Here is an 18,248-nt window from a genome sequence, read left to right on the forward strand (position 1 = left end):
CAGAAATGCCAGCTGATCTAGCTGGGACTCGAACCAGCGACCTTCTTGCTGTGAGGCGACAGTGCTTACCACTTTAAAATGTGCTTCAATATTTAATTTAATTTATTGTTGTTGGTTGTAGTAATTTTAAAAGAGTTGAATAAATGTTATTTCTAGAATATGCTTTATTATTTAATTATCAATAATAACAATACTTATATATTTTTGAAAAAATAATGATAATAATAATATGCCTTAAAAATGTTGGAAAAATATATGATTTATATAAAATCGCTCAATGTTTTCTTCAACAAAACCAATTTTAGAAACAATTAAAACATTTTATTTATTGCTCAGTTATAATTATGAATGCAAGTGATTCATATATTAATAATTATTATTATTATTATCATTATCATCATCATTATTATTATTGCGCATGTCATAATATGTGTAGTAATTTTAAAAGAGTTGAATAACTATATAGATTTTTTAAAATAAGCTTTATTATTTGAGCATATATAAATACCAATAATAATATATACATATATAAAATAAGTAATATTAGTCATAATACTATGCCTAAACGATGTTTGCAAAAGCTATCATTTATATAAAATCCCTCAAAATGTTTTCTTAAATCTAAACAATTTTGGAACTATTAAAACATTTTTTTTATTGTTTAGTTATTATTATGAATGCAAGTGATTATTATTAATATTACTATCAGTCCTAATTTGTGTAGTCTTTTTAAAAGCATATAAATATTTCTTTTTAAACATGCTTTATTATTTAATTATTCATAAATAATAATAATTGTAATAATAATAATAATTATTATTATCATTATTATTATTATTATTATTATTATTATTATTATTATTATTATTATTATTATTATTATTATATGCCTAAACAATGTTTGCAAGAACTATAATTTAGTTAAATATTTTTTTTTTTTTAATGTATAAACCAAAACGATTTTGGAACAATTACAAGCATTTTCTTTATTATTAAGTTATTATGAATGCAAGGGATTATTAATATTATTTTTACCATCATCATCATGCATCAGTCGTTTTGTCTGTAGTCATTTTAAAAGGGTTGAATAAATATTATTTTTTAAATATGCATCATTATTTAATGATCAATTAATCACAATAACAATATATATTTTAAATAACAAAATTAATTATTATTATTATTATTATTATTATTATTATTATTAGGAATAATATGAGTAATAATAAATATTGTTTATCAGTATTATTATTATTATTATTATTATTATTATTATTAACATTTATTAATAATACAATTTCAAAAATTAATATTTATATATTTTTAAGTCTTTACAATGACTACAGACATTATAACTGGTGCATAATAATAACAAAAATAATATTAATATTCCTAAAGATATATTTATCCGAATGATTTCAATCTGATGATTATTGAACTGAATAAATATATTTTTAATTTGCTTTGTTATTTAATTATTAATAAAATGCCAATGATAAATAAATGAATAACATCCCTAAACAATGTATTAAAAAACTATAATTTATAAATAAAATCACTCAAAATATTTTCATAAATCACTGTTGATAACAGTTCTCCAAACCTCCTTTTCCCAATTGCATTACTTAAATGCTCCTCATGTGACATCCACCACAGTGCACCAATGTTCCAGATGACACCTAAAACTTCATCTTCTCCCCCATAAGATCTCATTATGACACTGAACTTCAGCTGCAACCTGCAACTTTGACGCAAATCTCCTCTGAAAACTTACTCGCGGGTGCAGGAAAGCTATCAGAGCCCCCGTGCAGCACATTATTGTCGCCATGCTCCGAAACTTTCATACAATTTGTCGCCTGTCCGGAACCGGGAGATCAGTTTCAGGGTTACTCTGGGGGTGAAGCGTTCATGGGCTCTGAGTGGGTCTGTGAATAACTAAGAGTCTGATTTGGGATGACATCTCTTAGATAGGGACAAATGGGGGCCCTGGACCCTCCGCTTGCTTCTCGTGACCCCCGACACCACTTCTTTTTGTGGTGCTTGCGAGAGGTGGGTCACCTGTGTTTTTTCAGAGAGATCCAGATTAAAAGGTTAATGGATTCAGTTCAGAAGAGCTGCCAATCCTTTACAGTGGGCGCAGCGGGGCGAGGGCGGATCTGTGCCGCATTTTGATGATAGAGGAGCAGGGGGGTTTTGAAGATGCCTCTGCTGCCCCCTTTAGGTAAAAGAGCGGCATTACATGCTAAATAGAGTTGAAGTCTGAATGATTAGCCATCCTGCATATATTTTTTTTCCAGTTTCTGTTTAATGGAGATAATTTTTTTCAACACATTTCTAAACATAATTGTTTAATAACTCATTTCTAATAACTGATTTAATCTTTGCCATGATGCCAGTAAATAATATTTGAGATATTTTTTTAAGATACTAGTATTCAGATTAAACTGACATTTAAAGGGTTAACTAAGTTAATTAGGCAAGTTAGGGTAATTATGCAAGTAATTAAACTGCTTTTATTCTAGCCGAAATAAAACAAACAAGACTTTCTACAGAAGAAAAACTATTATCAGACAGACTGTGAAAATTTCCTTGCTCTGTTAAACATTGTTTGAGAAATATTTGAAAAGGGGCTATAATTGTCACATCTTTCAACACAAAAGTAGATATTTTGAATAAAGCTGAAAGCCTGTAGCCATTCACTTCCATTTGTTTTTTCTACTATGAAAGTCGATGGTTACAGTTTTTCAGCACTTTTCAAAATATCTGTGTTTAACATATCAACTCATAACATACAGCCACTTGAGTGTGAGTAAACAGTGAGTGAAGACCCTTTGGTTCCAGCTCTTGCTGTGAAAATATCAACATACAGTAGTCTCATTCTGAAAACAAAGCCCTATATACCTTTCTGGAGATCGCAAATTATGTAGCCAGAAGTACCTATGGCTGCATTTCATCTTTAAAGTGAACGTTAAGGGGCAGTATGGTTGTCGTTCCTTTTTGTGCTTTCCTGACTGCTTACCTCCATATGGACAGCTTTCCTGCTGTTACCAGTTTGCCCAGTAGCTCGCCACGTAAATCGGCAGCTTTGAGAAGCAGAGCAGAGTTTACCACGACGATAGGGTTCAAGTCCGGCGAAGAACAGCTCCAGAAAGCAGGTCAGACAAAAACAGAAGCCGAAAAAATAAGATAAACAAGTAAATAACAGGGTGAGAATGTGGTAAAATCTGAAAATGTGGTAAAAATCAGGACCTTTCTTTTACTGGATTGCTTTTAAAAATGTCATATAAGAGAAGTGGAGGAAGGTGCAGGGTGGGTCAGTCGATCGGTCAGTCAGTCGACAGCGGCCTCTGGTGGTTTTACATGTAAAGAGCAGGCACGAATGGCACTTGCGAAAGAAATTTGATATCTAAAAAAAAGCGTACACGGCGGCCTATGGTGGATTCGCAAAAACAAAAACTGCTAAAAAGCTTTCCTCCTGGGATGTATTTGGTGATCTCCAGAAATATATATAGGGGTATCTCTTCACCCGAATCAACAAAATGCAAAAAAAGTTTTTTTTTCTCCATTTATTTCTGCTTTTGAATTGTATTGTGGGACACTGATCTTTCTTCTAACAACTTTTAACCTTAAAAAGTTAAAAAAAAAGAGACTTTTTTATATTAGTTAGATACTGATTCATCAAGAGTACAGTAATAAAAATAAACATTGATTAATACATGACTTACTGCACATATTGACGGATTTAGTAGTAGTAGTAGTAGTATAAAAATATAGTAACACTTGTTCTGGTTATTCCATTTAGCATTTAAATAAACAAACAATTCAACAAAAAAAGTATAATAATAATTATGATGATAAAGGTGGAATTGTGGCTCAGTGGTTAGCACTGTCATCTCATAGCAAGAAGGTCGCTGGTTCTAGTCTCGGCTGGGTCAGTTGGCATTTCTTTGCATGTTCTCCCCATGTTTGCTTGGGTTTCCTCCAGGTGCTTCAGCTTCCCCTACAGTCCAAAGACATACGCTATAGGGGAATTGGATTAACTAAATTGACCGTAGTGTATGTGCGTGAATGTGAAAGTGTATGGGTGATTCCCAGTACTGGGTTGCAGCTGGAAGGGCATTCACTGCATAAAACACATGCTGGATAAGTTGATGGTTCATTCCACAGTGGTGACCCCTGATTAATAAGGGACTACGCCCAAAAGAAAATGAATGAATAAATGAAGATAAAGTAATAATATAGTTTGAAATATAATAATCAAATATGCAAAATGTCATTATGATTTATAGAAAGTACAGTGTATATAAGTGTTGATCTCTGAAATAAAATTATATTTTTAACACTTTAAAATAATGGCGATGCAGTGGCGCAGTAGGTAGTCCTGTTGCCTCACAGCAAGAAGTTCGCTGGTTCGAGTCTCAGCTCAGTTGGCGTTTCTGTGTGGAGTTTGCATATTCTCCCTGCGTGTGCGTGAGCTTCCTCCGGGTGCTCCGGTTTCCCCCACAGTGTTCAACCCCGGATTAATAAAGTGACTAAGCCGACAAGAAAATTAATGAATGAATGACTTTAAAATATTGGTTAATTATTTAATGTTGGTTAATGCATTTATTAGCATGCACAAACACTTTGTTAACGTTAGGTTATTTAATAAAAAAAAATGTTATTCATATTAACTCATGTTGCATTAACTACTGTTAACAAGCACATTTTTGGATTTTAATAATGCATTAGTAAATGCTGAACTTTGATTAATAAATGCTTCACTAACATTAACCAACTTTAAATAATTTATTCAATACATAACTAATGAACCATCATTCTAAAGTGTTACTGGTATTCCAAAATCAAGCAGCTATAACTCAGTTTACTGTGCTTTGCTGGTATCCTGCAGTGTGGCTAAAGACCTTTTCAAAGCAGTAGTTTGACTGCGCTTGAACTGCTTTCTTTCATGAGAATCCTGAAGCTTGACAGACCTGAGTCTCAAAGCCTCTCCCTGACGTTAGTTCTGTGTGTCTGTGACCGCCACATCAGAGCTCACTTTAACCATTAAAACCACAGTCGTTCGCTTGGAGATGAGTCAGACTGAGGTGTCCAGCATTCACTCAGATCCAGTCAGCTGATGGATGGAGTGTGTTTTAGTTAAAGTCCAGCATTATTTATAGTCGTCCCGCCGCTCCGCAATGAAAAAAGCCTTTTTGAACCGCGCCACATGAATATTGCATACATGTGGATGTTATGTTTACAGGTTCCTTTGTTCTGACAGGAACATCAGCAACAACTGGGCTGTTTTTTCAGACATTTGCAGATCTAACAAACAGCTTGTTGGACCGCACAGATGCATTTGACAAAGTCTGAGCAGGAGAAACATTTAGCAGAACTTGTAGAAGATATACGTCAAGCATCATATGGGGGAAATATTGAACATATGGTTTAGCTGCATATGATAAACTATACGAAAAAAAACATATATATATGTATGTATGTATGTATATATATATATATATATATATATATATATATATATATATATATATATATATATATATATATATATATATATATATATATATATATATATATATATATATATAATTTTTCTTTTCTTTTTAAATATTTCCCAAATTTCCTCATGGGAAAATTTTCACAGTATGTCTAATAATATTTTCTCTTCTGGAGAAAGTCTTATTTGTTTTTTTTCGGCTAGAATAAAAGCAGTTTTTAATTTTTTAAAACCCATTTTAAGGTCAAAATTATTAGCCCCTTTAAGCAAAATTTGTTCGATAGTCTACAGAGGAAACCAACAATATACAATACCTTGCCTAATTACCCTAACCTGCCCAGTTAACCTAATTAACCTAGTTACACCTTTAATTGTCACTTTAGGCTGAATAAAAGTGTCTTGAAAAATATCTAGTCAAATATTTTTACTGTCATCATGACAAAGATAAAAGAAATCAGTTATTAGAAATGAATTATTAAATTATTAAATTATTATTATGTTTAGAAATGTGTTGAAAAAGTATATAATATATAATAATATAGGAAGCTTTACAATATTATATTTGTGCATATACATTATATTAATCAGTTTTAAAGCCAAATCTGGAACTTATCTAACAAAATAACTTACGATAATGGTATGATATGGAAAAATATTTAATTACATTTTTTAATTCAGGCTCATTCTGATTATGTACCCCTTTAAAAAATTTTGGAGAGCGCCAAATACGTCCCAGGAGCTGTTTTTTTTTTTTTTTTTTTTTTTTTTGCAGTTTTTTGCAGTTTTTTGTTTTCGTGAACCCACCAGAGGCAGCTGTGTGTTGATATTTTTCAAAGAGCAAACATCACGAGAAAGAAAAAATATATTCCATGTCGCCAGGGGTGCTTGCTGTACTTTACTTGTTTGTCTTTGTTGTTCCTGTCAAATATGTCGGTTTTTAGTTTTCTATTCATATATTGGATATTAAAACTCCTGCGCGGATACATTGATAGGAACGTATAGGAGGTCTTAAAGGAGTGACTCGAGTGGATTGACTAACAAAAAACTGTTTGTCGTGTCATGGCTAATTCTGACTAGCTGAGTGGCGCAAGGAGTTTCGAATACGTTTATGGACAATATGCAGCGATATAGCAGGTTGGAGATTTTGGAGTTGTGGAGGACTGTCATCCACCAGATTTGGGATGGATTTACCTGAGGAAAATAATATGATAATGATATGAATGAGATGATAATAATATGGCGTTATATCAACCCAGGCTCATTTTGAAAATGTACTGCTATATATACTTATGGAGAGCGTCAAAGACGTCCCAGGAGCTAGTTTTTTTGCAGTTTTTATTTTCAAGAATCCACCAGAGGTCACCGTTTGCGCTTTTTGGGATCTCAAATTTCTCTCACGAGTGCCATTCGCACCTGCTGTTCTAGCGTAAATCTACCAGAGGCCACTGCTAACTGCCTAACTGGCTGAAGGACTGACTGATCGATAAACTGACTCACCCTCCTCCTTCCCTAAACCCAACCAATAATGTTTTCAAAAGCACTGATTGACCTGCTCATCTACTTTCCCTTAACCCAACCGACCAGTGTTTCCAAAAGCAATCCAGTAAAAGAAAAGCCCTCGCCTTATTTTTACCACGTTTTCAGATTTTACCACATTCTCACCCTGTTATTTACTTGTTTATTTTATTTTTGGTTTTTGTCTTACTTGCTTTCTGGAAATATTCTTTGCCAGACTTGATCCCCATCATCGTGGTCAACTCCTTTCTGCGTTTTAAATCTGCCAAAGTACATGGTGAGCTACTGGACAAACTGGTAACAGAAGAAAAGCTGTCTGAGGTAAGCAGTCAGCTGGGAGGCACGGAAAGGAACAACGTCATGTGGCCCCGTAGCGTTAGTTTTAAAGACGAAATGCAGCCATATGAACTTCTGGCTACATAATTTGCAATCTCCAGAAATGTATATAGGGCTTTGTTTTCAGAAAGAGCCTATGTTGCAACATATAGATAATTACAAGCTATCTAAAGACTAATCTTTGGTATGCCGAAAATTATATGAACAAATTATATAATCAGTCAAAATATCTAAATATTTACATGTACTACATTTTCTTATTTTAGTAATGGATATGTCATATAAGGGTTCTCTACTGGTATAATAATAATAAATATATATTTTTAATAAAAATATAAATGTTTTTGAGTCTTAAATTTTCACCTGATCTACAGTCTAACACAAAAGTCTCCAGGTGTTGTTTCAGCACAGTGTGCTAAAAGTCACTTCAGATTAAAGCCTCTGCCAAGTAAGCACAGTTTTTAATATACCGTCATTGAATTTGAGTAATCGGGTCAGTCTTAGTTAAAATATGGAAACTGTCCCCGGTGGCGTGTTCAGGGGTGCTATTACTTTTTTTGAAAGAGATTTCGTGTCACACCGCCAGTGCCAATCCATTGCTGGAATTGCAGATTGCCCTTTTGAACAATTGAATTGAGTCAGAAAGAGGAATGACTGCTTTCTTATTTATATATCTATTTTATTTTTGAGAGTGATATTTGATATTTTTGTAGACAAAAGAAGGACCACCTCAGGAAGGAGGATTTTTCATTACAGATCAGAGTGAAAAACACAATGCTCTGTGACTGAAGACTGGCAGCTTCAGCTTTAACTCTCCCATGTGGAAGTTTGCAGAAATCTGGACTGAACAGACAGACACACACTGCAGTTTAAAGTGATTCTGAGTGTTGAGGGTCATGCTGAGAGCTCCACTCATGAAAGACAGCTTTGATATGTTATGCCTCTTTTCCCAACATGCTTATGAGTGAATGAAAGCAGACAGGAAGTTACACTTCACTGCGGATCAGTAAAAGAAATGATCTATCTTTCTGTCTACCTGTCCATCTATCTATCTATCTATCTATCTATCTATCTATCTATCTATCTATCTATCTATCTATCTATCTATCTATCTATCTATCTATCTATCTATCTATCTATCTATCTATCATTTCTAGCTATCCATCCATCCATCCTTTATTTTTATCTATCTATCTATCTATCTATCTATCTATCTATCTATCTATCTGTCTGTCTGTCTGTCTGTCTGTCTGTCTGTCTGTCTGTCTGTCTGTCTGTCTGTCTATCTATCTATCTATCTATCTATCTATCTATCATTTCTAGCTATCCATCCATCCATCCTTTATTTTTATCTATCTATCTATCTATCTATCTATCTATCTATCTATCTGTCTGTCTGTCTGTCTGTCTGTCTGTCTGTCTGTCTGTCTGTCTGTCTGTCTGTCTGTCTGTCTGTCTGTCTGTCTGTCTGTCTGTCTGTCTATCTATCTATCTATCTATCTAACTGTCTGTCTGTCTGTCTGTCTGTCTGTCTGTCTGTCTGTCTGCCCGCCCGTCCGTCCGTCCGTCCGTCCGTCCGTCCGTCTGTCCATGTCATATATCCATCCCTACATCCATCCATCCATATCATCAGTCCAATTGTTTGTCTGTCATCCATCCCTCCATCTATCCATCCATCTTTCCATCCATCCATCCATCCTTCTATTCTTCTATCCTTCTATCTATCTATCTATCTATCTATCTATCTATCTATCTATCTATCTATCTATCTATCTATCTATCTATCTATCTATCTATCTATCTATCTATCTATCTATCTATCTATCTGTCTGTCTGTCTGTCTGTCTGTCTGTCTATCTGTCTGTATTTATCATCCATCCGTCCATATCATCCATCTATATCGTCCATCCATCTATACATCCATTCATATCATTAATCCGATTGTCTGTCATCTTTCCCTACGTCCTTCCATATCATCCATCCGTCTGTCTGTCTTTCTATCATCCATCTGTCCCTCCGTATTATTTGTCTAATTGTTTGTCTGTCATCAATCCTTCCGTCCATGCATATTATCCAGCCATCCGTCCGTCCGTCTGTCTATCCATCCATCCATCTATCAGTCCATCCATCTGTCCGTCCATCCATCCATCTCATCTGTTCATCCATTTATTATCTAATTATCTGTCCGTCCATCTATTTATCTGTCTCATCTAACTATTCATCCATCCATCTGTCTATTTACATCATCAACTATCCATCTATCTATCCATCTATTGCATTGCTGCATTATCTTTCTAAAACCTAGCAATACAATTACTTTCTTTTCTGCTAAGATAATTTAATTATTTGTTTGCCTGTTTATTGATTTTTCGACTTTATTCTTGACAATTAAGCACCACATCAGTTCATCACTGAAATGTGCCAAAGCTCTTTGTTCTTATAATTAGAGTTTTGTATGTCGTGCGTCAGAGTTTTTGTCATTCGTTAAATATGCTTCACAAAAACTGAACTACAGATGGGACAACATTTGAAATGATAAAACTGTTTCACTATCTATCTATCTGGCTCTTTATGCTTTTATTACCTATGTAAAACACAATGTAGATTGTAAAAGTGTTATAAAAATAAAGACAACTAAGCAGTGAGCTCCAATTTTAGGATCAAAATGTTGTCAAAATGTGTCATATCTCCTATAAACAATAATATATATCTCATTTTCATTTAGTTTAACTTAATCTATTAAAATAAATAAAAGTAAAACAAAATTGTGTGAGCAAAAATGTTATTTAAATAACAGTAATAAAACATTTAATATTACTACTACTTCTACTACTAATAATAATAATATTAATAATAATAACAACATAATTACAAAATAAAAATACTAAAAATTCAAATTACTGTAAAAACAATGTATTATTATTATTATTATTATTAATAATAATAATAATAATAATAATAATAATAATGACAAAAACACAAAATAAAAAAGCTATGATTTCAAATGAACTAAACTGAAAATATAAAAATACAAACATACCGTTAATGCATGCTACGCTAGTATCTCATTAATACTACAGTATATAGTTGACCTCTCTGTGTTTTGAGTTCAGGCCCAAACCTTAATTTTGCTGTCTCTCTAATAAGGTTGTCTCTAGATAAGATTGTCACGAAACAGAAAGAAAAACAAAGCATTAACTGGCTGACAGTGTGGAAATTTGAGGAGCTGTTCTTCTCCTCTTCACTCGCTCTTAGTTAAAGCCCAAGAAGAGCTCTGATTTCCCTTGAGAAGAGTGAAAGAACACACACACAGGCACACACGCAGTTTCACTCGCATACACGCACACACTCTGACACTCTCTCTCTCTCACACACATAAACACACACACACATTCACTTGCAAAGCTATCTTTATGGGAACTTCCCATGAACGTTATGATGTATATACTGTGCAAACTGTATTCTATCCCCCTACCCTTAAACCCACCCCTTTCTAGAAACAATTAGCATTTTTACATATACTCAAATATTATACTCATACTATACTCTAACTATACGTTGTTTGATTTATTAGCAATTTTCTTCATAGGGACCAAAAATGTCCATAGAAGATCAAAGTGTACTGGTTTTGCTATACTTGTGGGGACATTTGGTCCGCACAAGTTAAGAAATTCAAGGTAAAACACACACATAATTACTGCCACACACACCCTTCAGTAAATTTATGTCTTCAGTGCGTGATGGTACATATTAGTGACAATAAATAAAGTGAACTATGGATTCATTAGCCCAGGGGTTTTCAAAGTGTGAGGCGCGCCTCCCCTGGGGGGCGCCAGAGCATGTCAGGGGAGGCGCGGGAAAAATATAATATAATAAAAATATAATTATTAAGTTTAATTATTATATGTATTTTTTATTATATTTAAACGTTTTAATTAAACAAAGCAAAAAAAAAATAAAAATAATACGTCAAATATAAGAAAACCTTTTTTACCCAGAAGGCCATAGCTGTGAATTCGCTTCTGTTTGGCAAGCCCGCCAATACAGGTATATGCCTGCTAATACAATGGGTCGGTTTCTGAGACCCCCCGATTCAAAGCTGTAATGAAGTTCACGAACCTTTGGCCGCCGGGAAGAAGGAGGCGGAGAACCGAAGCAGTTTTAAAGTGATTTATTAATGACAGTGACGGCAGCTCCGTCTAAACCAAAACAAACGGACAACAGATCCTCACGGAGACTGCCGTCAAACTGAAAGCAAAAGTAAAATATGTCCGGGTCCGGTCCTCTCTCGGCTTCCTCTGCCTTTGTTTCTCCTTTTATGATCCAGAGCTCCTTCTGTGGGATCTGAGGCAGGTGCGAACCGCAGGTGTATCCACTTAAGCCTGATTTATACTTCTGCGTCAGGTGACCGGCGTAACCCACGGCGCAGGCAACGCGCGTGGCTGTGCATTTATACTTCTGCGCGCTGTCTCTGTCGGTCTGCATTAACAGTTCTGAAACGCTAGTTGGCAGTGAGGTGTAAATGTTCCTCTGTGTCGAGTTTCTTCGCTACTTTTTTGCCTTTCCTAAACACTTCCGGGATGTACAAGTGGCTCAAACTCGCTCATTTTGAGGCAGGAACCGGCGGACGTGCAACAACTTTAACTATGAGGTAAACACAAAACAAAACTTTCCATCCGGAGCTCTTTCACGGGACTTCACACTTGTAAACAATCGCTCGCGCGGCTCTCGGTCCCGCCCAGACTCGTCAGCGCTACCAAGCCGACCAATCACAGAGCTTACGCTACGCGTCGTTGCGACGTGTAGTTACATTTTTTGAGAAGTGCACGTCAGTGACGGCGGTGGCCACGGCGAAGGGCTATGCGTCAGCGCCGTAGCATACGCCGACTTTTGACGCACAAGTATAAATCAGCCTTTACGCGGTGGCCTCACTCCGTTCCCACGGCGCTCGGCCACGCCCCCTCGTCACAAAAGCCTTCAAGTTCAGGGCTTAAACCCAAAAGACAACGATATGATGATCAGTATTTGAGTTTAGGATTTACGTGGACAGGACCAGCTGATGAACCACAACCTTTATGTGTGGTTTGTCAAAATATTTTGGCTAATGACAGCATGAGACCCGCTAAACTTCCACTGTTTTGACTGGGATGGACAGTTCTTGGAACTGTTCTATTCATATTGAACCATCATCCTAGTTTTAAAAACGTTATATTAAAATACTTGTTATTACTCTGTAAATAATTGCACTTTAATGCAAATGATGATAAAAGTGAGTTAAAAGTCTGGCATCTGTCTGTGTCTTTATATATACTGTATATATATATATGTGTGTGTGTCAAGTGCGTGTGTGTGTGTGTGTGTGTGTGTGTGTGTGTGTGTGTGTGTGTGTGCGTGCGTGCGTGCGTGTTTGGGAGGAGGGGGGCGCCAATGGATAAGTTGTGTCAAAAGGGAGGCCCACTGTCTTAGACTTTGAAAAACCCTGCATTAGCCGTTTTCCTCATGGGGTTCAATATCTAAAGAAGATTAAAATGTACTGGTTTTACTATACTTGTGGGGACATTTGGTCCACACACTGTGCGAAATTTAAGGTAAACACACACATATTTACTGCCACACACACCCTTCAATTATGTCTTCAGTGCATGATGGCGTTTACCACAGTACAAAGTGACAATAATTGAAGTGAATTTATAGTACTAACCATACTTCATTTGTGTAATTTATTAGCCGTTTTTCTTATGTGGACCAAAAAAATGTTCATAGAAGATATAAACGTACTGGTTTTGCTATACTTGTGGGGACATTTGGTCCACACAATGTGAGAAATACAAGGTAAACACACATATTTACTGCCACACACACCCTTCAGTCAAGTTTATGTCTTCAATGCATGACGCCATTTACCACAGTATTGACAATAAATGAGGTGAATAATATGTATTTATTTGCCGTTTTCCTTATGAGGACCAAAAAAAAAACAATGTTCATAGAAGATCAAAATGTACTGGTTTTGCTATACTTCGGGGGACATTTGGTCCACACAATGTGAGAAATACAAGGTAAACACACATATTTAATGCCACACACACCCTTCAGTCAAGTTTATGTCTTCAATGCATGACGCCATTTACCACAGTATTGACAATAAATGAGGTGAATAATATGTATTTATTTGCCGTTTTCCTTATGAGGACCAAAAAAAAACAATGTTCATAGAAGATCAAAATGTACTGGTTTTGCTATACTTCGGGGGACATTTGGTCCACACATTGTGAAAAATACAAGGTAAACACACACATATTTACTGCCACACACACCCTTCAGTCAAGTTTATGTCCTCCATGCATGATGCTGTTTACCAGTATAAAGTGACAATAAATAAAGTGAATTATTATGGCGTAACCAAGTTTTAGTGTTACTCTGTAAACACTTCATATAAAAAAATAACTAACGCTGACACTAATGAATGAATTCATTGTTTTTTCATTCCCTCATGAAAAAAAGCTCTATGCAGAAGATTAACTGCACAAAAGACTTCTCATAAAGGATTGGCTTAGTGGTTAAAGTTCTCTACTGGAGGCCAGAAATGTCTAGCGGGAACAAAACCCTTAAATAAATGTCTCTAAAGATTTTTTTTTTCATTCTTTAGACTTTGAAGCGTGCTTTCATAGGCGTTGAAGCATAATTTTATTTTCGTACATGGCCAGTAGATGGAGCTCAACATCTACAGAAATAAAACTCCACCAATGTTTAAAACCTGCTCAGTGCTGCTGAGTTCCTATGCAATAATTCATAATTAAGAAATCACTGTTAAAATGCTGGCAAATGTTGTCCCTGTCATGAGAAACAGGGAGAATCCAGCTGCGAGTTAAGAAGAGTTTAATGAAGTGCAACAGTGATAACAAGTCTTAAAGTGCTCAAAAAGGATAGAGAGACTTAGCAGTATGTCCAGAAACAGAGAGCTTCCATAGGTCCAAATGAACAGTCTAGACCAGGGGTGGGCAAACTCGGTCCTGGAGGGCTGGTGTCCTGCACAGTTTAGCTCCTACTCTAATCACACACAGCTGCTTATAGATTTCTAGAGATCTTGAAGACTCTGATTAGCATGTTCAGGTGTGTTTGATTAGTGTTGCAGCTAAACTATGCAGGACACCGGCCCTCCAGGACCGAGTTTGCCCACCCCTGGTCTAGACTATAGAAAAAACCTGGACATTACTCAGAAAAGAACATGAAAACAACAATGGACTGATAGCTAGCAGTGTAACTAGACTGTTTATGCCCAAACTCGTGGTGGGCTGGTGTCCTGCATAGTTGGCTCCAACTTTCACACCTACCTAGAACTTTCTATCCTTAAAAAGAGCTTGATTTGTTGGTTCAGGTGTTGAATTGGGGTTGGAACTAAAATATACAGGACACCAGCCCTCCAGGACTGAATGAGTTTGGACATTCCTGGTTTATATAGCTGCAAAACAGGCATCAGCTGAAGCCCGCTGATTAGGTCAGCTGATCAGAACGCACAGTAACGTTAGCATAAAAAGGTAATCTCACACACCCAGGGGCAATGCTAGGTGGGGAAGTTTGGATGATTCTAAGGGCCTACGCAGTTTTGGAGCCGCCAGAGATATTATAAGGGGTCTTTACTTTTGTCCGTAACAACTCCCGGTTTTCACTTTCACCCAAGATGCTTGGGACCACCCCCCCAAACCTCAAATGAGGAAAATATTAGGTATTTATTACATTATTATAATGTAAAAATAAATATGCAGAATACCTTGAAATTTGGTTTTATGCAATTTATTACAAAACAGTACAAAATAACATTGTTAAAAAAATTGTCATAAAAAATTTCATAACATGTTCAGATGGGTTAATGAATCCCTCAAAATATAACATCAAAATAGTTTTTTCGTGTAACAAACAGTATAATAAACAATAAATAAGCTTATTTAAATACAGTTCTTTAAATACTGTGTGGCGTAATGATATACATTCAGTGTTTCACTATTTACTACATTTTTTAAGGTAAGTGGTTGCAAATAAATATATATGATCTGAATTTAAACACAACTTAAGTTGATCATAATTTTTTTGTTTAAAATCAGCCCATACAAACTGTTTGCAAACACCCTATAAAACTGAGTAAATTTAATGAATCATTTTGTTTGTCAGTGTACAGCGAGCGAATCCTAATCCAGATCACCGGGAACATCTGTTTGTTGCAGATCCTGGCAGTGATCCGGGTGTTTTCAGGTCTTCGGCTGCATGAGGCCCTGGCTCAGACTCCCTGGACTCTGATTGGCCGGTACTGGGTCATGTGACATGGCAGAATTCCCCCCAGAATTCCCACTCTTGACCTCCTGTGCTCTCTTTTCATTGCCAACAGACAGACATCTTCAGCGAGTCGGTGTTATTTATGTTTAACCTGACGTAAGTGGAAGAGAATACACTCAGATTAATATAACGACACATGCTATAAACATTATTAAAAGAACTGAAAGCAAATTTCACTCTAAAGATGCAGCTTTTTTACCCAAATTTGGCCAATCACTGGGTTACCGTTGGGTTAATGATAACAAATACTCAATAATATTAGCTGCAAATCCAATTGACACATCTATAGTAATAAAAAAAAAGTGATTTTACACAGTAAAAATTGTTGTTGCTCTAATTTTTTTAGTTGAATCAAATTAAGTTGTCACAACTAACATCGATCAAACTGACTAAACATATAAAGTAAACTTTGTATGACTCAAAAATGCAGTTTAAACCTGATTAACTTATCACTATAAGTTAAAGTAACATAAAAACATTTGTTGTCATGACTTTTCATTTTGTTTTTTACAGCGTTCCAATGTTTACCATCAAAAAGTTGCTGTTTTTATACCGAAACCTGTCTAAATTATGTTTAAAAGTGTCATAAAATATGAATCCAGCATTTTTATAGTATATTTTTTGATGCTTAATGTTACTAAACATCTTGGGATCTCAAGCATAGGTGTGCCAGTTGGATTTGTGGCAAATATAATCTAGTATAGTTTATTATTACAGAGAAAGCAAGAGACTTGATGAAAATGTATGTACCTTGTCCAGCAGTTCTGCAGTAATTGGCCCTGCTGTTTTTGTGGATTCAAGCAGAGCTGGCCGGATGCTGTTGTTTTGTTCTCGGGTTTTTGAGTCAGTCTGAAATAAAATAAAAATGAAAATTAACTTCCATATCAACAAAATGTATAGCATTCTGTGTGCCTACTGTGCAATAGAGTGAAAAGCAAAGTCATTAGGCAAAAACCTTTCTTAAGTGTATTGATCAGCGTAATTGGACTTATTTTTGCGATTTGAAATACCTAAAGAAAAACTTAAAATATAATTAATCTACTATTTAGAGGCAAATCTGATTAAGTAAAGATTGTTCAGAGTACACATAACATACAGAAAGTACAGACCCATAAACCGTGACAGTGCCTACACAAGTTGATTAAGTTAACTTTGTTTTAATTTAAAGTTTTAACTTTGCCCCAAAAATGCAAATACATAAATATAAATAATTAAGTCGTTCGAAGATGCAGCAAAATTATTTTTTGAGGAAAATATAAGGGATATGGAAAACAAATATGCAACTAAATACTATTTAGAGACAACTCTGATTAAGTTAAGATTGTTTAGAGTTAAACCTGTGAAAATTATTAAAATAATTTTCACTCAGAAAGTCATTGATTGCAGATTTAGGTATAAAAATAAAAAATAAATGACAATAGTTGACTCTAAGAAATGCCCAAACCCAAATTAGGTAAAATATGGACAAACCCAAACACTGAGTTGAATTCGGTCCTATAAATGTAACCCAGCGGGTGATTTAGTCTGTATTGCACTCAGAATTGGATATATTATGATATACTAATGAACTAAGTTTTAAAAATTAAGTCAAGAAAATATCTTGGACAGGCTTGATTTGATTTTTTTTTCAATTGGATAATAAATTAACCCAGCATTTTAAGAGTGTAGGAAACAAAAATAGCATACTCTTGTATGCTATACAAACACCCTTATATACATTTTTTCCCAATTGTCCTTCTGCACTGAAGTTGGTTTGCAAGTCATGTTGCTTTACAGTTAAACACGTTTTATTTTTAGGATATTTCAGATGTAGAGCAAGACCTGTGCATTGGGTGTGATCTATAAAGTTGATTTAAGTTATTTTGTATTCTCTTACATTTAAAAAAAAATAGTATTTTCATTTATTGTATATTAGTAGCACTTGAAATAACAGATAACACTACTATAGTACCGGCAGCTCATGTCTTGGTTCTTGTACTATTGTCTTTTACATGACCAACCAAGTCAGTGTATCATTTCAAATAAAAGACTGAGATCAAGGCCTCACAATGCAATTTGGAAGCATAAATAAACTGAAAGCACGCCGGAATCACAAACAATTCTTACAGCACAACTATACTTTTGGCAATACTGTATATTCTGTTAAAAAACATCTCTAAATAAGCAGTTTTCCATATTTTGTAATGCATGTTTTTATTTTTTCCCTGTTTATTTATGCTTTTTAATTGCATTATGAGATCTTACTCTTTTTTTTTCCAACAACTTTGAACCTTGAAAATTATGAAAAAGTGACTTTTATTAACATTTTTAATAGTTTAAAGTGATATGTTGTCAGTGTTGATGCTACAAAAACCTTATAATAAACTGTCAAGACTTTTTCAGTCATTTTACACACTTATCCCACTCTATATATCATTTCTGAAACATTATATTATTTTAAACTACTAAATGCCAAGAAAAGTCACTTTGCTAAACTGCAGAGTTCAATTTTCAACATCAAAAGTCGACAGAGCAGAGATCAAAATCCCATAATGCAATTCACAACCATAAATAAACAAAAAAACAC

At 34.9% G+C, this 18,248-nt stretch overlaps 2 protein-coding genes across 2 annotated transcripts in view; both read right to left on the reverse strand.

Annotated features, from left to right (window-relative positions):
- The window catches only part of gsk3bb (glycogen synthase kinase 3 beta, genome duplicate b), an 834,817-nt gene that overhangs the window by 631,017 nt on the left and 185,552 nt on the right, over positions 1–18,248 (reverse strand). The gene's annotated exons all lie outside the window — the stretch shown is intronic.
- The window catches only part of cxcl18b (chemokine (C-X-C motif) ligand 18b), a 3,191-nt gene continuing 480 nt past the window's right edge, over positions 15,538–18,248 (reverse strand). Inside the window, 2 exon segments of the mRNA NM_001115060.1 lie at positions 15,538–15,773; positions 16,433–16,531. Coding sequence (NP_001108532.1) covers positions 15,722–15,773; positions 16,433–16,531 — 151 coding nt within the window. The 3' untranslated portion in view covers positions 15,538–15,721.

Source organism: Danio rerio, chromosome 1, assembly GCF_049306965.1.
Source record: "Danio rerio strain Tuebingen ecotype United States chromosome 1, GRCz12tu, whole genome shotgun sequence".
Lineage (NCBI taxonomy): Eukaryota > Metazoa > Chordata > Actinopteri > Cypriniformes > Danionidae > Danio > Danio rerio.